Below are 20,792 nucleotides of genomic sequence, written 5' to 3'. Positions count from 1 at the left end.
AAGTGACAGTGTGAACAAAAATCCATTATTATCAAAAGCAAGTTTTATTGACTTGCCTAAATAGCTGAGCGGTCTATTACGTTGGTCTCACACTAATAGATTTGGTTCCACAGGTCTTCAGTTCAACTCTGGGCAGGGGCGGAAATGAGTATCCGGATATAGTGATTTTTTCTGCTTTATATCAAAATATTTCTTAGGGCAGTTGTGTTTATTTAAGAGTTCATTGCAATCTTTGTGATATTTAAGCAGATATAATGTACATTCTCGCTAATTAAAGTACTATTGAAGAAAATTAATTCGTATGAGAATATTTTGACTCATTATTTATATGACAATAGAATTCACCGTGTCAGATCGGACAAAAACGAGCTCCGCAAGGCAGGAAATATCTTCTCACAATGAGAGTATATACAAGCTTTTTCTATGAAGTCTCCTAGTGACCTTGACCTTTGGATTCTAAAAATCAATAGGGTTCTTCCTCTCTTGATGACGAAGCCTAATGTAGATTATCAATCAAGCAAAAAAAAGGAGTGTCTATGAGCTCACACTATGAATTGTGAGGGGATAAAATTCTGCAGGCTTTTAGTGAACTTCGCATAAACTTGTACCTCACAGAAAAAACAACCATAACCAAACATTGGAAAACAATAAATTTATACATGTACTGTTCAACTAAACATGGTTTTTCAAAATTATTTACAAAATTATGTTGTATGGTGTCATGTAAAAAATCACATTGTAACAAGGCTGCTGTTTTTACACAACATAAAGATATGACATACTGACAAAGGAAATTCAAATAGCAAATTACCTTCCTTGTCATTTGATAATAGGGTATGTCTGAAGATGCATATTGCCTCCTTCATTAAATTCAGTTCATTTTCATAAGACGCAAGGGATTTTTCTCAAAAATGTTAAAATCATAGTTCTGAAAGACAATGCCCACTTAGAGAAAGCACAGATTTCCCCCCTAATTAAACACCGACTGCAGGCTTCAGCACCTCCTAGTTGTCTGTGAACGGATTAGGAGTAGGTGAGTATTTTGGTAGCCTTCAGTATCTGCTCCACACAGTCCACATACTGGTAACTGGAATTGTGGACCCTCTCCTTCGCCTCCTCTGAGCACTGACTCAACACCAAGTGATACAGATTGGATTGGAACTGAAATTACATGTTTACAGAGCTTACAGAAACTACTCTAAATTCATGTGACTGAAAAATCATATTTCAAAAGATAGGAAAGTTCATTTTGGTGAATATTTGTTTTCTTGCCCCAAATCATCTTGTTCCTTTCTAATGTGTTAAAAAAAAAAAAAATGAATGCTATATTCATCAATTTTGAAATGATTGCATCTTCGTCACTACAGAACAACTTATAATTAGTAGATTGAATTTTTGTCCAGGATGCAAAAATTCAGGGGATGTAATTTGAATTGTTTTAAACTTGGCAATAAAGGCATTATTGTTATCATTTACAGAAAATGACATGACATATTATGAATCATTTGGACTAGCTCATTTTAATTCTTGATTTCATTTCCATTATAACGACTTTTACTATGCTTTTAATGAAATCTATTCAAACATAATTTTATTTCAATTTGAAGAAATGGAACTTGACACACTATCTTATTTGAATACGTCAATGAAACTTACAGTGGTTCCTTCGGCGTAATCCTCGGAGAACTCCTCGTCAAATTCTGTGCACTTCAGCTTCATGCTTCTCTTCTTTGTTTGTAAGTAGATACACCAATCTTCCTGTAGATGAAGTATAATAATCATAGTTTACAGGTAGGTGCTGAATGATAAATGTGTCTTAATTATAATAATCATAGTTTACAGGCAGGTGCTGAATGATAAATGTATGAGTGTCTTAACTAAGCCCCCCCCCCCCCCTCCCCCGGCATCAAAGAGGAGATGTATTGTTTTTCATCTTGTCTTTCTGTATTTTATTGTTTGGAGGTGGGATGATTTTTTTTATTAAGGAGGAAGATAAGTTAAAACTTTAAAGGGACTGGTTCACGTTTTTCGGAAGAAATGTTGTTTTTCATTTTTTATGTTAAGAATTAAGATTATAGCTCATTTAATGTTGACAACCAAAATTTGGACCGTCTGAATGCAAGGATAAGAGCAATGTTTTAGCTTTGATTCTGTGTAATGTAAACAAAGACTCGAGTCTTTTTATGTAAACAAACCAACCAGTGAAACGGTAATTTTGTGATTTAAGGCATCTTCATTTTGTACAGTCACAAAATTTAACTTTTAAATGACACATTTTACCTAAAGTATACTTGGTATGTGATATATACGATATACTTGGATCAATATCCATTTATTTTGAAAACCCCGTAAACAATAACACACCTAATTCTGTGTTTTCAAAACAAATAATAAACTCTCCATAATGAGCTTCTGTCATGATGAATAACCGTCATTTTTGTGAAACCTTCTAAACATATTAGACAGTAGCTTTTGATCATTTAAAGTGAAAAACAAAATTTGGAGGAAAATCGTGAATCAGTCCCTTTAACCTTAGATATAACTTTTGAAATATGCATGATAACTGACATTTCATATTTAATAAATTGAAAGGTCAAGGTCAAACATTAATGCATGTAACTAATAAGGATCACAGTCATAGGTCATATTCACTACCAACTGGACAGCATAATATTTCAGGATAAAATCTATTTTCATTATATTGTGATCTTGCGGGCCTTACCTCCAGCAGTGGCTCGTCTTCTAAGGCCTCAGACCCTTGGAACAGAACCTTGTCACTTGTCTCCATCTCACTGTTCCACTTGGACCATGAGAATGCTATTGCTGATGATAGCAGTGCCATCTGCTCATATGCCCAATTGGTAACAACAGGATTCTAGTAGGAAGAGAGTAAAACATTGAAATTTATATCAAAATCATTTCAGTGTGTATGATAGACAGAAGGAAATTGCTCTGTCAATAACGTGAGGCTTTCTAAATTTTGCTTTGGATGAAAATTTTCATCTGAAAGAATGCATTTTGTAGATAAAATCAGATTATGTTGAATGTTTGAAATTAGCATTGGTACATAAATGTACTGAAAAATATTACAGCATTTGTCGAAAGTTCTGACCTTGTTCTGAATGCTGACGTATTTGGACGAGTCTTCAGCTGGGAACAAATTTATTCCAGCTTCCTTCATGATCTACGGAAACATCAAAAAAAATAATTGTTGTCAATAGTTACATATATGTCTGTCTATAAATAATTTCAAACCCAAAGTGTAAATCAATTGACAGTAATAAATGCTTTTCACAACAAAGAGACCTGATTTAAGACTGTGATTAAGGTAACAATTAATGGTTACCTTTACAAGTTCCTTCGGTGTGACCCATTTATTTCTGATTCCCTCTAACTCTGGTTTGTCATCAGGTTTACTGAGACAACACATGGCATCCTGTACAGAGAACAGAAATGATTAATTTGATGAAACATCTCTCTCTCAAAGGGTGTAATGGCTGTTCCATTTAACGTAACAAATGGGTCGATCATATGATATTTTAGATCTTAATTGTAGTTTATATTTTTGATAATACATAAAAATATAAATATAAACAATAAAATGTCTTTCTTTGTTGTTTCATTGGGTGATGAAGGTAGCAATCATTGCAGAAAAAATTTGCATAACCCATTTATGCATAAACCAAAGGCTTTCTGACAAAATGCTTGTAGATGTACATACAATGCATCAATTAATTTAAGTGCTTGAGAAAGCTAATCGACATACAATTCTTGTAAAATATCATGGTCAGTCCGGTACGCTAATATATTCATCTTTAATGGATTACAGATATTGATATTACCTTGATTTCAATTTCCACCTCCACAATGGCTGCTATGATGGTGAGCACTGCAGCATTGGTTTTGTGTGGGCGGAGTTCCCAGGACTGGAAGGGCATGTTTAGGTGAGAGTCCTGAAGTAGAGCAAAGGTTCCAAAGTATGCCGTCTTAAAGGAGAAAATCCTGTTATCTGAAAACAGAGATGACATTTACGATAAGAATCCAAGAATGCATTTTCTGCATTGATGTATTTACATATCAACACAGAAAAAGTAACACAAGCAACATATACTTTTTGCTTAGTACATTGTACTTCATTTTTTCTCTGTTTTTCACTTTCAGAGCAGAAGTTACCTTCGTCATAGTTCATGTCTGTGAAACCATCTTGTCTCCAATATTTCTTGGTGAAATCCCAGCGAGCAATGAGGGGCTCCTCAGAAAACAATGCATGACTGGGGAGTCTGAAATAAAAATAATCAAATTGTGTATACATGAAAATCTCTCTCTCTCTCTCCCTCTCCCCCTTTCTCTCTCTCTCTCTACATGACTTACTTCATGGTGATTCCAATGCCTGGTTTATCGTCCCTTTTCTCCCCTTGAACTGGAGTGTTCCCAGAACTCTGGTTCTCCTTGGGTAACTGAGTGATAGAGTCAGCTACATAATCTATATATTCTATTTCTGGAGGATCCACCACTGTTTGAGAAATGACAAGTAAGTGGTTCAACCTTTTTCATATTCTGAACAGAAGCACTGTAATACACAAATCTGTGATGATTTTGAACATGATAAGATTTTAGATCACGAGATTCTGTTCTTACTTCTTGTGACAATCCATTTGTTCAAGGTTTTGGGTTGGGGAGGGAGTGTCATCAAATCAAAGTGGAACACGCCTCCAACAATATCATTGGCTCTTAAATCTACCACATCTTCATCATCCTCGAAGTCCTCCCATTCTAGGGGCTCTGTCAAGTAAAGAAGGACACCGTTCATATCTAACAGAAAACAGATACCCCACAGAATACTTAGAATGTCATCTGATCTCCATGTTGAAGGAGTTTAATAAGGTGAAAAGGGATATGTACATGTAATAACAATTGCTTTGGGGAAATGCTAATGCAGAATCTTCTATGACTTACCTGAAGTTTAGGCCACTTTATAAATCCTTTAGGATTGGGTCACTTTATAAATCCTTTAGGATTGGGTCACTTTATGAATCCTTTAGGATTGGGTCATTTCATAAATCCTTTAGGACTGGGTCACTTTATGAATCCTTTAGGGTTGGTTCACTTTATGAATTTTTTAGGATTGGGTCACTTTATAAATCCTTTAAGACTGGGTCACTTTATGAATCCTTCAGGACTGATTTGGAGTTTGGGGTCACTTTATGAATCCTCTAGGACTTACCTGGAGCTTTAGGTAACTTTATGAATCCTCTAGGACTTACCTAGAGTTTTGGGCCACTTTATGAATCCTCTAGGACTTACCTGGAGTTTTGGGTCACTTTATGAATCCTCTAGGACTCACCTGGAGTTTTGGGTCACTTTATGAATCCTCTAGGACTTACCTTGAGTTTTGAGTCACTTTATGAATCCTCTAGGACTTACCTTGAGTTTTGGGTCACTTTATGAATCCTCTAGGACTTACCTTGAGTTTTGGGTCACTTTATGAATCCTCTAGGACTTACCTGGAGTTTTAGGCTCCTCATACTCCTCAATATCCTCCTCCTTTTCCTCCTCTTTTTTCTCTATTTCCTCTTCCTCTTCTTTTGGTCCTCCGTCTAATTCGGCTAAAGCAGCCATCAGATCCTACAACATGCAAGATGTGTTTAAACAGAGTTACTGAAAAATACCTGGCCATCAGATCCTACAACATGCAAGATGTGTTTAAACACAGTTACTGAAAAATACCCAGACTTTTGCATGTTATCTAAAAAAACAAATACAAATATAAAAAAGCATGTATACTGATTAGATTTAAAATGGATAAAGATGTTTAAGGAAATGAATTATTCTAGAAAATTACTTTTCAACTTGGAATTAATGTAATGAAACACATTTGAATTAAATCACTTCAAGCAAATATGAGGAAAATTTAACATAAAATTTACATACAACATGCTCATGCACTAAGGCTACCTAAATAACAAGATTAAAACTCAACAACACCGGATTATTTGTTAATTATCATTTAATATTTCCAACACAACAATGGCCGGGCTTGAACCTCTGCAAAGGTCTGTCAGTAAATAATATATAAAAAACCATATTATCAGGCAAAACAGAACTTTAAAGTTCAGTAAATGTTAGTTTATCAAACTGGTCTGGACAATGTTTTTATACCGGTTTGTTTTCTCCCTCAGTCTAAGAAATAAAAAAATCATCATTCATAATACACGTAAGACTTATTTGTAGACTGTAGTTTTGAACAATCATTTAGTTGTCACATACAGTATTGAATCATGATAACATCTAATACAAAACAAATGAGAATAAAATGTGCATGCAAGTCCTACATACATTAAGTTCAATAAAGAATTGTTACTGTGAATATGACTGAAATAAATATAGTGAATGACCTCTAAAATATCTTTGTGTACTATTAAACATGAAATACAACAAATAGTGGCATCACATATTGCTGTGTATATACAAGATAAACTTTGTATCTGTTCAATATTACTTCAGGACATTTTGAATACCTTTAAAATTCTTGATGTCTAAGAATTTTTTTTAAACATTTGTCTGAAATTTGAGAGAACAGTTTTTCACTGAATAAAGAGGTGCAATTCCACAACCTAACCAGGTACCTACACAGGTGGCAAACAAAAGCAAGTGACCAAATGAAACATAGGAAAACCTCCGCCAAGTGTGCTCCCCGTTAAAAAAAACAAGGCTTTCTTTCGTTTCCATTATCTGTATTTAAAATCAAAATTCATAAACAAATGATAAAATAATAAATAGGCAATACATATATCCCCATCATGTCCCATAAAATTGATATAATCTGTGTGATACATGTACATGAAATGTGAAATGAATATAAAGTTAAAAACTATACCACTTACTAATAAAGAGTCTACTATTTAACTTACTATTGATTCAAGTGTATAGTCCTTCAATAAAAATGTTCACATTGCACATGATAAAACTTCCCACTGCACACGAAGTAAAGGGATAGCTTTAAATTGTGTATAAAAGGGGGTATTTTCTCTGAGAATATGACTATAACTCTTTCATTTATTTTTATTTTTTACAAGGTAATGATTATCTTATATAATTATTTGTAATAGTTATCATTAAAATTCTTACCATATGTCCCATTTTCACTAATTCAAAGTAATACTTTACAATCCTTTACAAGCAAAGAATGGCCCAAACTTACAATAAGCAGCTGAAACAGAATCCTACATGTAACTATGTCATCGATTAAATGATTTGGGGGATTTCTCACTAACCTCCACCCCTTCCACACGCCATACTTACCATAGGTTTCTCCCCCTCCCCTCTCCACAATTATTGTGGATATCCATCCCTTTTCTACTCCACCTTACCGTGGGTATGGGTATCCACTCCCTTTCCACTTACCATGGATTTCTGCCCCCTCTTCACTCCCTATTTACCATGGATTTCTGGCCCTCTCCTCACTCCCTATTTACTATAGATTTCTACCCCCTCCTCACTCCCCATTCACCATCGGTTTCTGCCCCCTCGTCACTCCCCATTCACCATAGATTTTTGCCCCCTTCTCACTCTTATTTACAAAGAGTTTCTGCCCCCCCCCCCCCCCCCACTCAATATTTCTCTTGCATTTCATCCCCTCCCCACTTCCTATGAATGTCTGCCCTTTCCCCACTCCATACTTACTGTAGGTTCTTTTTCTTTCACTTCAGCCTCCTCATCCTTCTTCTCCTCTTCCTTCTTTTCTTCCTCCTCCTCAGGTTTTGGCTCCTCAATAGGAACCTCAACTTAAGTCAAACAAATATATAATGTCTATTCGTGAGCTTTTCAAATTTGATTCATGGATGAATATAAATGTTAAAGCAATTACATTTTACTGTTGCTCAATGTTCAATGATAAAGTGCACTGTATAATTTGAGTTTTATGGTAGAAACTGAAGTTGATACCTGGTTTGAATTTCTGTCTAGGGTAGTAACTTTTACAGGTTGGTGAGTAGTGGTCATATTTAGGATCTAAGACACGAATGGCACAGTCTGACAAACACAACACTCTGGGTATCTCAAAAGTCAGTCCCTGCTTGGCAAACTCAAATGACTTAATCCTGAAATTTTACAAAACATTTTGACCAAAAACCTAAAAAGTTTTTATGAACAATACTTGATAATATCCAGTGTTTGTGGGAAAGATTTGATCAGTGTACATCAGTTTTTTTCATAGGAAAAAAAAACTGTTTGCTGGATAAGGACTCAAACCTGTAACCTCCAGCAAACCATGTGGGAACCTCTACCGACTAAAACGTAACAAGTCTCAATGCAAACCCAATTAAACATACTTAGCATTTACGCAAACATACTCGGTCCCCGGCTTTATATAACTCAGAGAGGATTTTGTTGTACTGAATGTATTTTGCTTAAATGGTCCCGCACTAATGTCTAGAAATATACACTGGAGATTTATCAAATGTAACATTTTTTCAAATTTCATTTGTTTGATTTCCCCCTCTTGCTTTTTTTCGCCATAGTAGATGGAATAGGAAATCGTTAACACAACATTGTATCAGCAGTATGCGGGTAGCACAGTGGTAAACACACTCGCTTCTCACCGCTGCGACCTGAGTTTGATCCCCGTGATTGGCCGTGGGTTGTATGTGAGAGGGTATGGTGGTCGCCCACTCGGACACGTGGGTTTCCTCGGGGTACTCCAGTTTCCTCCCACTAAAAGACCCCCTAGCGCAAACATTCGTGCAAGTTGGTAAATAGCTAGTATATAGCTAGTGTTCATTGTTGATTATGTATATCTGACTTTAGAAAAAATAAAGATTATCATTATCATTTTAGTATTAAGACACTGACCTAGGATTTTTACTGAGGTTACCCCACAGACTTAGACACACATCAGGGCTCTTAAGTTCAAACTGAAGGTTAAAGGTTTCTGGGTCAGCACGGTCTGTTGCCTCCTGTAACAAGCGAAGTGTAGCTGCATCCATCTTCTTCTTAATCAAAGTCTGTACCTCTTCCTTTGTCTGATGAAGTTACAAGAATAAACACAAGTAATAAAAATCTGTTTCAGATATATCAGTACATTGATTTTTGTCTTTGTTATCATTTTTCAAAGAATTTTCCAATGATTTTGTAAAATCTTAGCTGGAAAGTAAAGGTTAGATTTACGCTTTTACAAAAAGAGTGATAATAAACCAATTACTAAGCATTGTGACAGTGTAACCTCATTATCATGACCATTAGATTGTGATCCTCTCAACACCAACTCCCCCTTCATGAGTTTAATTCATCTACTATGAACATTCTGACTTCATCTTAGGTTGCTCTTACTTGATTGTACAGCTCCTTTTCTCTGGCAGTTATTTCTTCTGGTGGTGTATCTTCCAGTAAAAAGTTCAGTTCATCAATTAACTGTTAAAGAAAAAACACACAAATTCACTATATACATCATTACAGTGGGGCCTCAATAATCCAGACACTTTGTTAGGTATGGTTTTTGGTAGAAGAAGCATGCATATATTCAATGCTGTCAAACATCAAAGTAGTTTCACTTGCTGTTGATTTAATTTATTGGACTACATTAACCAGCATCCCATGTAATGCTTCAGTTTTCATTTTCAGATAATTTAGTTTTTCACATTATTGATATCCTCCTGGGGTGAAATTGACTGCAATCATTAAAATGGACTCTTCTAGGTACTTGGCCTTATATATACATTTTCATTCTCTCAGTCTTTCATAAATCAATTAACATCCATTAACATGCATACATGTTTTTAATAATCTTCAGCAATCAATATACATTGATTACTGGCATCTTACTTTTGTATCCAGTTCGCTTGCTTTGAAGACAGACTCCACATCATCATGATCTTTATCTTCCAGTCGAAGATTGATATACGTATTTATCTCCCCTTGGATTGTGGGGTCGGGGGAACCATCACACCTCAAGTACCGATTCCACTTCAAGCAGACAAGTTTATTTTTCAGCAATGTGTCCAAAACAAAATTTTTTAAGTTTGCAAGGCCAAGGATTATTATGTCAGCATATTAAGTTTAACATGACTAAGAAAATTATATATGAAACACGGTGGTATGATGATTTGCAGTAGATACTTACCTTCATTTGTTTACGTCTTTCATTGTGGAGGTTCTGAAGTGCCTCTCTGTTGCTTGCCAGGAGGGCATTCAGTTCATTCATTTCAACCTTTCTGTCTTTCTTTTCCTGTAAAATAGCAAGAAAAATATATAAATACCTACCATTCTGTCAACCTACCGTATTAGTGTAACAGAAAGGGAGAAAATGCAATGGACCAGACCGGGATTTGAACCCGCGGGCCCCCTGAATCTCTAGTCCGGTGCTCTACCAACTGAGCTATCTGGCCACCGGCAATCAAACCGCTACATTCCCCCCTCCTTAATTTGTCTTTGACCTTGAAGACACACAACCCAGATTTTAATGCCCCTGCAAGTCCAGGGTGGTCAACGGCACCAAATGTAACAGGAAAGGAAAAATGCAATGGACCAGACGAGGATTCAAACCCGGGCCCCCTAAATTCTGTAGTCAGGTGTTCTACCGACTGAACTAACTGGCCACTGGCGATTGAACCTATCTGACCACTACATTATCACCATAGTGCCAAAGTGGTTCTCTTACACATGTAGAATAAAAAATAGGAAATCGTTCATCAAATTCTTTGTATGAAAAGCCAGATTTAATATTGTGGATAATTCTTTTAATGGTAATGGTAAGTTATGTGTTTTGAAGATATTATTGAAAAATCTCTCTTAAATTCCCTTTTACTTTATACTTTGTACAATGGAGTAACAAGATCGAGCAATTTGTGTTCTTGCCCTAGACTAATGTTTGAAATCATGAAACAATCTCCTGTCATGTACATGTACTTAGTCATATTTAATTTAAATTTAAACTATATTCTATTCACAAAGTGAATGTACTTAGTCGTATAAGACAATAGTACATTCTTATATATATAATATACTTATCGACATACTTAGATATATGAGAAATACATAGTACACGTATATCTAGACACATGATGAAAATGTACTTAGACTGAAGCGACTAACGACTGGTAGTTTGACAAATCAGAATTATGAAGTACATGTACTTATGACATTAGGAAAGAAATTAATAATTATGACAGCATATTCAAACTCGAGACTTACAATGTATTTGAACTTACAAAACTTGCAACATATGCTTAAACTCACAAGAATAAAACAAAGAATTCATATCAATTAATCAATGATACTTAATTAAGAAGTATTTTTGGTGCCAACAATAAAACATAAAAATCATATCTCATTTTACTGTGTTTTGTCAAGATCCATACATTATGACCTCACTTTGGCACTATTCCTTCTTTCCTAATCATTTAACTTGCTTTCCTTGAAGAACTTTATGTGAATCTGGGTGGTCTTTTGCTTCATTTTTTGTACCTTTTTCACGATTACACGTGCAATCCTGTCTAGTTTGGAAAACTTTGATTGTAAGCATAGATTTTCAGTATACAGTGTAAGCCAACTTTTGAAAACTTGATAATACCCAGTAGTTCTGATTATCTCATCATGTTCTGAAGCACCTAACATTACTAGTGTCAGGCAATTTCAATCCACACGCAAATAAAATTATTCTTTAAACATTACACCCACATTATTATAGGTTGTAACAGTACACCCACACTAGTACAAGTTGTAACATTACACCCACACTAGTACAAGTTGTAACATTACACCCACACTAGTACAAGTTGTAACATTACACCCACACTAGTACAGGTTGTAACATTACACCCACACTAGTACAGGTTGTAACATTACACCCACACTAGTACAGGTTGTAACATTACACCCACACTAGTACAGGTTGTAACATTACACCCACACTAGTACAGGTTGTAACATTACACCCACACTAGTACAGGTTGTAACAATTTACACCCACACTAGTACAGGTTGTATAAATCTAGAATTGTTAACAAAACTCACCTCATTTTCCCTTTTCTTTTTCTGTGCTTCTTCTTCCTTTTCCTTCTTTTTCTTTTCTTTCAGTTCTTCCTCCTGTTTTGCTTTGAGTTCCTCTGTATCAAATTGAAAAAGTTTAGTTAAGATTCTGTATGGTTTAATCAGATTATACCTGGTCCAGAAAACAGATATGGATTCAAATTTCATAATATAGCACATTATCTCCACTTAGTTAAGATTGCAAGTATGCAATTTTCAAATGCCTGCCTCCAACTTTATCAGGCACTGCAGGCTTCAGACTTGATCCCTGGTTTTATTGAAGAATGAGAGGATATATTGTCTATAATTATCCAAATTGAGAATCAGATTCTGCTAACAAATAGTTTCATGCATGTGACCCATAGATACAATTGTAGTTAATAAATAGCAAATTTAATAGCAATTTAATAGCATATAAATAATATGTTGTACGGTGTGGCCATTGAGATGAGCAAAGCCCGATTAACATCTTGCAACACGACTGATAGACATTTTATCCGCCTCTTCTTTTAACGCTGGAAATATAATGCGGTGGATGTAAACAGTTACATTATGACGTCATATTAGCTGCAATATTTTTTTCCCTCTTTCAAACAAAGCAAAAACAAAGTATTTGAAGCTATGAGAAAGCTTGTCTGGAATTCAAAAACATTTATGGTACTTTCTAAACAATCTAATTATTTTAATAACGGGATTCTCAATGAAGTATTTTTCCGGAGGCATTATGGGTAGTCCCCATCATTTTTCAGCTGATGAAAAGCAAATCATGTGAGTCAATTGTGTATTCGTTGGAGCGAGCTTATCGCATCACTTTGTGAGGCGAGCTTTGCTCACCATTCAGGGATCGACATTAACGGTTGTCCGATTGCCCGAGGCAAGTGAAAACCCAGTTCAGACAAGTGAAACTCAATACACACTTGCCCGATGGGGCAAGTGATATTTTTAGTAGAAAATATGATTATTATAATAATTGTGTTAAGCTTGATGAATATAAAATATTAGAAAGTAAAACCCAACTTCATATAGTGTTATTTTCTTTACTGAATCATCAGATTATAGCAAAGGCGCATTCTAGTAGATCATACTGTATCACCAATTGACAATTAATTGACAGAGAGAGATAATTAAGATAATTAGAATTACTGGTTGACAGGCTTTTTAGAGTCTAAAATATTTCGGACAACTAAGTTTTTATTTGGACAAGTAAAACTTTGAGTTTACTTGCCCAAAGGGCAATTAAGTGAGATGAAAAGTTAATGTCTACTTCCCTATTAATGAACTCTTACAACACAATATTTCAGATCGAGATCTAAAATTTTCTTTATACCTTACTCAATTCCTCAGACTGATTGTGGTAGCTCATTGGTTAGACCGCTCGCTTTGCGAGTTCAAACCCCATTTGTGCTATAGCCACATAAAATCTTAGACATAAAAATAGGCAGTGATAATTAACTTCTTCACCTAATGCTCTGCATTTAGAAGTGAGAATTGCAGGCCTTTTAGATATGACCTTAAAAATGGAGATTCCACCTCACAGGAGGTGTTGCTATGGCCCTGAAAAACTTCACCTACAACTGGTGACGTCTCAATATGAGTGAAAGTTCTTGAAGGGTCGTAAAACCACAGGTATCTGAATTTTAATCAATAGAGTAAAAAAACCTCTATCTATATATATATATATATTTATATGAATACATTTACATATATAATAAATATATATTTCTTCTATTTATATATATTTATTGATTAAAATTCTGATACCTGTGGTAAAACAAATAAACAAAATATACCTTCCTCAGCTGCTTTCCGTATATCTTCCTCTGCTTTCAGTTTCTCTTTCTCTGCCTTGCTAAGCTTTGGCTTTGGAGGCTAAAACATTCTTATCTATTAATGTTTTAAAATTGTGCAACAATGCAAAAAATTATAAATCACAATGTAAGCTTGGATAAAATGCTGAGAAAATTCGGTTCAAAAGCGATTGTCATTGTTATTTATACGTTATAGGTCGATTATGTAGATTTAGTTTTGAAATATTGAAGATATGCCTAATTATCAACTAGATAATGTTTCTTTTCAAACCATTTTTCCTCAAAAAAAAGTCGCTATCCACTTTTCCGAGAGCAAAATATTGTTGTATAGCAACCAATTCGTTGTTTGGTTGTCGTAATTATATGCATCATTTATTGTTTTATAATCATCATTGCAAATTTATGAAAAAACTACCACAATATATGTATATGACTGTATCTATCAAAGGATTACATAGAAAATTGCCAAACTAAACTTTGAAACTAATTTGTATTGTAAAGGTGTCGTAAAAACAAATGATCAGGTGCGTGAGGCGGGAAATTTAAAATAACAAAACCAAAAAACATTTCGACTTAGTGATAATCTTAAAGACGTGAATGCATCAAAGTTACCAAGGCGGAATAAGTGCAAACAATCACTAATATAAATATAGATCTATATATTTTTTTTAATTTCTAGATCTATTGAAAAGTCATGGACATTTTTTTATTTTTTGGTGAGCATGGAAAAATCATTCCCCTGACCTCATTTATGTATCTCCGAATGTGAAAACAGTGTAATGTTATCGTCTTATCAAACTTTAATCATTTTCACATAATGCTTTTTAATTTTCTTTACAACGAAAATTGTCTAGATTATTTGTCGGGTTCGTGATCTGCTTTTATTTTGAAAATAATCCAATCAGCGCTCGGAACTTATTCTGAATCGACCAATGAAATTTTGCGTTCTATATAGGCCGCAATATTCGAAAGTCAAAGTGATGGCAGAATCACAGGTTACTTGATTTACAAACGTATATTGGAATTAGCAATGGTAAATAACTAAATACATGTCTCATTTGTAAAGATTTGTACAATATCGCGTATTAAATGAGAGATCATCTGTAAATGTAAACGTTAGGCGTATTTATTATTTTAATGATTATGTTAACTTTTTTGTTCCATATTACGAACAGGATAGGAAAATTCCAGTTTCAACTAGGAGCCGTCTGCCCACCTTCAGTGCCAAGAAGAGAGCCCGCAGTCCTGATGAGGTTGCTTTACTCGTGTCATTTTCTACAGTAGCTATTTTGTTTTGAATTAAACAGGTTGGGAACACTTCCTCTATAGCGAGACGCGATTATCCCTCTTTAGCGAGGAAGTAAACATTACCAATAACAGGTGTTTTTGGTGTCTTTATTGAAAATAATGGTAAATCCCGTGCAACGCTGAATAAGTACGACACACACTCAACATGACGCGAATTGTTTCTATGAAATTGACAACACAGTCAAGAAATTCCATACCAAAGTTGTTGCATAAGAGGGAAGCAGTCTGAAATCCAATGCACATCGTGAGTGTTTTTGTTTTGATTAATATATTTGCAGAAGTATCAGACATTTTAGCACTTTTTCTTCTTTTCACGATGTGAAACACGAAAATATGTACTCCACGGGTGTTTTTCTTGGTTGTACGGGATATATTTATTCTCGCTAGAGAGGGATAATCGCGTTTTAGCGAGAATATCTCGCTATAAGGAAAGTGTTCCAAACCTGTTAAAGGTGCAGACTGTTAAGTTTTGGATCCCATCTTGGTGGCATCTTATTACGAATAACAGCCTTCCCGTCAATTAATTCAAAGCGCCAGTCAATATCTAATTGCAAATATATTATTCTAAAGAGCAATCTTGCAAGTCCAATAATAAGTGTCTGACGTATGAGGTATCCATGCCCATCGTGTTAAATGATTCTCTTTAGAAAAGTGGACTGACATGGACATCCAGGCAATGCTTGTCCACTTCTCCGAAGAGAATAATCATGGTAGGCTTGTGGTTCATTGAAAAATGTTACTAGGGATTTTTTTTAGGTGAGTCCTGGACTTTATGGTTTATGGTGTGTCCCCAAGAAATTTTGATGAGTCCTTTTACATTCTTTAATTGCATAGAAAAAGCCCAAATAGAATATATGTATTTCTTATTTTGCTTCGGAAAAAATATGTAGGGTAGGTAGATAAAACATTTTATTTGAAATCATAGTTTTTGATAGGCTTTCAATACAGGTCTATATACATTACAAATACTTTTAACACATTTTGAAGATCAATAGTAGTTAAAATGTAAATGAGAGAAACTCAAATGCAAAGAAAAAAATCCAGTTTGAAAATTCAGGATTTTTATTTTCTTTCATGAATATATATCATGTATATTGTCAATAAAATATTTAGGGTCTGCATTAGCTGCAATAATGTAACCCTATCTGATTTTTTTTATTCTGACGTTTTCGGGATAGGGCCACAATAAGTGATGGCCAATCGGACCAAAAACCATACTCGATTATCGGTAATAATCGGACACATATAATCGATTATAATCGGAAATGTGTTTTCCCCTCAAAATAGATAACAGAATCATTAAACGTATGGAAACAACATGTGAATTCTTATTTGTTCACAGGTAAATAAATCCCGAATTTCAATATACTTGTATCAAATAGTGGAATTTATTTATAATCTCAATGTATGAGAGATAAGACTCCTTTATTTGAATGTGACAGATGTCGTTGTTGTTACCGTCCTTCATATCTCCCGCCATTTTGTTTGCTTTATTTTTGATCTGGTTTGACATACAGAAAATAAAGTTTTATCAAAGTTGAAATGATTTCCGGATTTTGTTTGGTCAACGATGTTGGCAACTTTTATTTTGTAGTCGATTAGTAGTATCATTGGTCTCTGAACAATCGATCATTGACAATAATCGTTTCATCACTAGCTACAATTCCATAGGATCTTCGTAATGGTGCAAAATAATTTTATGAATAAGCTCCGCGTATTTGTCCCAAATGTTGTTTACATCAAAAGGAGTACCAACTTTGTGCTTGGGTATGTCTAATAAAGATGATTTTTATTAAACATCATGTACAACATGCAAAATTCTTCGTCTACTCTACCATGCTTGTTATTACGAGATCTCGTAGGTGGATCTACCGAAAAACCTAAACATTGACAATCTGCATGAAAATGTAGTTACTCGAGCCACTCCGACAAAGAAAGGAAAATCATATGGTTGCAGAAAGATTTTACACTCTGCTGTTCGTTTTTTAACTTGATATTAAATCTAAACCTTTTTAATACTGACGAAATGACTTTCTTCTCTGTACTTGTACATTGTTGTAAATACTACGTTATATTATGGCATATGCAATTTGACAATCGGAAGTTGAAACTTCAGTACATCAAACATGGTGCACTAATATGAATCTAGAAATTGGAATATATCGAAATTGTTGAAAACGGTAGAATAGAACCTCATCAATCGTAAGTTGCAGGTTGTAAATTTATTTTGACTAAGAAACATAGAATATGAATTTATTTACGTAAAGAAAGTCAGCAAATGTTTAGAATGATCGAAATTGTTGTGGGAGTAATCACTCCCGCATTTGCACCATTACAGAGATCCTAAGGATTTGTAGTCGTCGTCCCCCCACCCCCTTAAAAAAAATCGGAGAGGGCTACATTGTTGCAGCTAGGTTGGCAGCAGAAAGAAAGGTAGGGTCAGGAAACCCGAAACACACATATATTTTATTTTGGCCAAATAAGGTTTGTCCCCAAGAAATGTTAATGAGTCTTTTTACATGCTAATTCTAAATTTATTTTGCAGCCATTGCTTATTCAAATTTTGATCTTATTCGTAAAAAAAAATATATGTTCAAAGCAATCATTCACTAACAGTCACTACTTGACGTAGGACTGATAACAATTCTTACTCATTGTCCATGCCGTCAGAAATACCTGACCAAATAGACAATTCTTAATAGATGTTTAATATCCAACCCTACCTCCGGTATAATCACATCCCATGTAGAAATGAAAACAATTTTTTTTTTTTTTAATAATTTATTTATTTTTTTGTTTTCATACAATACATCAAACACTTACACAAACATACCTTTCATACATGCATACATCTCCCTGTGGTTTAGGTTACTTGCTGTACAATAGTGAAAGTAATAATAATAACAATAATACATGTACTAAAAATAATGACAAGTACATGTAGTAATAATTAATCAATTGCAAAAATATTTTCCCACTTCATCCATATTTTATCAAAGTTATGTATTTTAAATGCTTGAATTGCAGCATATTTCTCTACATGATATTTAAACTTTAAGTGACATAGTAATCTAACAAGATTTGGTTCTTTATTCTGCATTAAACAGATAAATATGTATTGTTTAGCATATAAAATTATAAAGTTTATGGCTTTATTATTTAAAGACAGTGGAATTTCACCAAATATTATATTTGACACATTAAAACCAATTCTTTCTGAAATTTTTCTATATATATGAAGACTTAACTCACTCCACAATGTTTGGGTCTTATTACACGAAGTAAAAATATGTGTTATTGTTTCAATATTACTTGTACAAAATCTACAGAGATCATCTGTTTTAACACTAATGTTTTTCAAATAATAACCAACAGGAAGAATTCTATGTAAAATTCTAAACTGTAGCCACTGAACAGAAGAATCACTAGATGTTTTGAAACAAATTTTAAACAGATCTTGCACTGAAATATCATCTACTCCATATGAAGATAGTTCAGTTTTCCACTTGCCCATAGAAGTTGGGATATCTTCTTTTGCATTTAAAATATTGTAAATAATATTAGAACATCTTTCATGTAATAAAACTGGTTCAAAAAATATAGGCATACATGGATTAACATTTTGTTTGGTTGAGTGTCTATCAATTGACAGACGTTTTAAATATTTTGAAATTGCAGTAATAATGCTATTGTATTTCATTACACATACTTCTTGAAGATTGTATAAACACTGAAATTTTTCTATGGTATGGAAGTTACAATCAGTATCAAAAAAATCTTGAACAGCTTTAATCCCCTTTTCATACCATTTCTCATAAAACACAGGTTTTCCCGCAATTCTAATATTAGAATTGTACCACACTGGAATATTATGGAAATTATTTTTAATATTTGGAAGATTTTGACTAGTCTTCAAATAAAAAAACCAAGCATTAAAAACATCCTTCCAAAAAACATTGCTTTTAACACATAATTGTTCCACAATAAAACTATCTCCAAAGTCATATAATTTCTTTAAAATATCATTTCCATACATGGCAAAAAAAATATTTATCCATGGTTTCTGACAGTTGGACCTAGTAAGCCTTTTAATCCAAGAGCATTTCAATGATGTAATAAAATTGCTTATATCAACCATCTTGATACCACCCGATAGATAGTCTTGTGTTATCACAGACCTCTTAACTTTATCTACACTAGATTTCCATAGGAATTCAAAAATAATTTTGTATAAATAAGAGATTGTTTCTTTCTTTGGAGTAGGAAGTGATATAAACAAATGATTCAATTTTGGAATAAGCAAGGTTTTAATGACAGTAGCCCGCCCAATGGGAGTAAGAATCCTTCTTTTCCACTGTTCAGTAAGAGCAACGATTTTTGGTATTTGAATTCCGAAATTTATATCTTCAATTTCTGTAAGGTCAACTGAAAAATTAATACCCAATAAATTAAAAGTTGTTGATCCCCAATCTAATTTCCATCTTGTATGGTGAAAAACTTGATCTGAAAATTTCTTTGAACCAATCCAAACAATTTTTGTTTTAGAAGAATTAATCCTTAGACCAGAAAAACTGGAAAAAAATTCTATCGTATCTAGAGCTGCAAAAAGCGATTCAGGTGATCCGTCAAGGGCTAGTGAAGAATCATCTGCATATTGCGATATTTTGTGTTCTGTGTTTTCTATACATATGCCTTTTATACTTTTGTTTTGTTTAATTAATATTGCAAGAATTTCTGCACATAGGATGAATAAATAAGGTGCAATGGGATCACCCTGCCTACATCCCCTTTGTATATCAAACTGTTCGGATAAGAAGCCACTCTGTTCAACTGAGGCTCTGAAATTTGTGTTTAAGATTTTTATCCATTGAATAAAGTTTTCCCCAAAACCAAAATACTTTAAAACTTTATATATGAATGACCATGACATTGAGTCGAAGGCCTTTTCGAAATCAATGAGAACTAGAAGGCCTGGGATATTATTTCTTTCAGTGTATGACATAATATCATATATAAATCGAGTATTCTCCCCTATATATCTACCTAGGTCTCGTGCACGTTGGATAGAGGAAGGGGAAAAACCTTCAAAATACTTTTGTAATTTAGAATCCCGAAATTATTTAAATAAAACTATCAAAAAAATTCAGTTGGATACTGGTACAATTTACAATCAGTCAGATATATTAGAAGGTGTCAAGAAATATTATGAAGCCTTATATACTAATAATGATTTTAACTTAATTAATGTCGACCTGGAAAACTTCATCTCAGATTACAATTCTCCCAAGTTAGATACACATGCAACCAAAAAACTGGAGGATGATATTGAAGAAGCAGAGGTTCTTAAAGTATTAAAAAATATGAAAAACAACAAATCCCCGGGTAGCGATGGTTATACAACTGAATTCTTTAAATTTTTTTGGAATGACATTAAATATTATGTTGTTAGAGCTATTAATTGTATATATCATAAGAGGGAACTTCCTATTTCGCAAAGACTAGGAATCATTTCATGCTTACCTAAAGGGGACAAACCAAGACAGTTTTTAAAAAACTGGCGACCAATTACACTTTTAAATGTATTATACAAAATTATATCTGGTTGTCTCAGCTTTAGAATTAAACAAGTTTTGGATTATATAATATCCGATA

General features: G+C 33.9%; 2 protein-coding genes across 5 annotated transcripts in view; one reads left to right on the top strand and one right to left on the bottom strand.

Moving 5' to 3' along the window:
- Positions 1-637: 637 nt before the first annotated feature.
- Positions 638-14,197, bottom strand: LOC125683302 (dynein axonemal intermediate chain 7 homolog). Of its 3 annotated transcripts, none has more exons than XM_048924329.2 (20): positions 14,104-14,197; positions 13,815-13,893; positions 12,010-12,101; positions 10,118-10,222; positions 9,820-9,960; positions 9,328-9,408; positions 8,851-9,020; positions 7,945-8,099; positions 7,684-7,784; positions 6,912-6,932; positions 5,505-5,625; positions 4,639-4,782; positions 4,372-4,513; positions 4,174-4,280; positions 3,843-4,009; positions 3,347-3,436; positions 3,113-3,184; positions 2,723-2,875; positions 1,657-1,758; positions 638-1,161 (listed from the first exon to the last, which is right to left on the bottom strand). In XM_048924329.2, the coding sequence occupies exons 1-20, from the start codon at positions 14,104-14,106 to the stop codon at positions 1,024-1,026; spliced, it is 2,184 nt and encodes a 727-aa protein (XP_048780286.1). In that variant the 5' UTR covers positions 14,107-14,197; the 3' UTR covers positions 638-1,023. The 3 variants fall into 3 exon arrangements, with proteins under 3 accessions (XP_048780286.1, XP_048780285.1, XP_048780287.1); XM_048924328.2 differs by lacking the exon at positions 6,912-6,932 and adding an exon at positions 6,160-6,180; XM_048924330.2 differs by lacking the exon at positions 6,912-6,932.
- Positions 14,198-14,776: 579 nt separating this feature from the next.
- LOC125683303 (carboxy-terminal kinesin 2-like) overlaps positions 14,777-20,792 on the top strand; it is a 30,826-nt gene continuing 24,810 nt past the window's right edge. The window contains exons 1-2 of one of the 2 annotated variants that reach the window (XM_056142182.1): positions 14,777-14,865; positions 15,008-15,085. In XM_056142182.1, the coding sequence (XP_055998157.1) occupies positions 14,863-14,865; positions 15,008-15,085 (81 nt within the window). In that variant the 5' untranslated portion in view covers positions 14,777-14,862. The remainder of the gene's footprint in view (positions 14,866-15,007; positions 15,086-20,792) is intronic. The other variant, XM_056142181.1, reaches the window with a different exon arrangement.

The sequence above is a fragment of the Ostrea edulis genome, chromosome 6 (genome assembly GCF_947568905.1).
Source record: "Ostrea edulis chromosome 6, xbOstEdul1.1, whole genome shotgun sequence".
NCBI classification, from domain to species: domain Eukaryota; kingdom Metazoa; phylum Mollusca; class Bivalvia; order Ostreida; family Ostreidae; genus Ostrea; species Ostrea edulis.
This window is presented reverse-complemented; position numbering and strand designations above follow the sequence as displayed.

What these genes read in the sequence shown, in the direction of transcription:
- LOC125683302 (XM_048924329.2), bottom strand. An exon ending in AGGTGGAAATTGAAATCAAG is followed by an intron (nt 3,437 to 3,842) that starts GTAATATCAATA and finishes TTCTCTGTACAG; the next exon opens with GATGCCATGTGTTGTCTCAG. An exon ending in ATTACGCCGAAGGAACCACT is followed by an intron (nt 1,162 to 1,656) that starts GTAAGTTTCATT and finishes ATGTAATTTCAG; the next exon opens with TTCCAATCCAATCTGTATCA.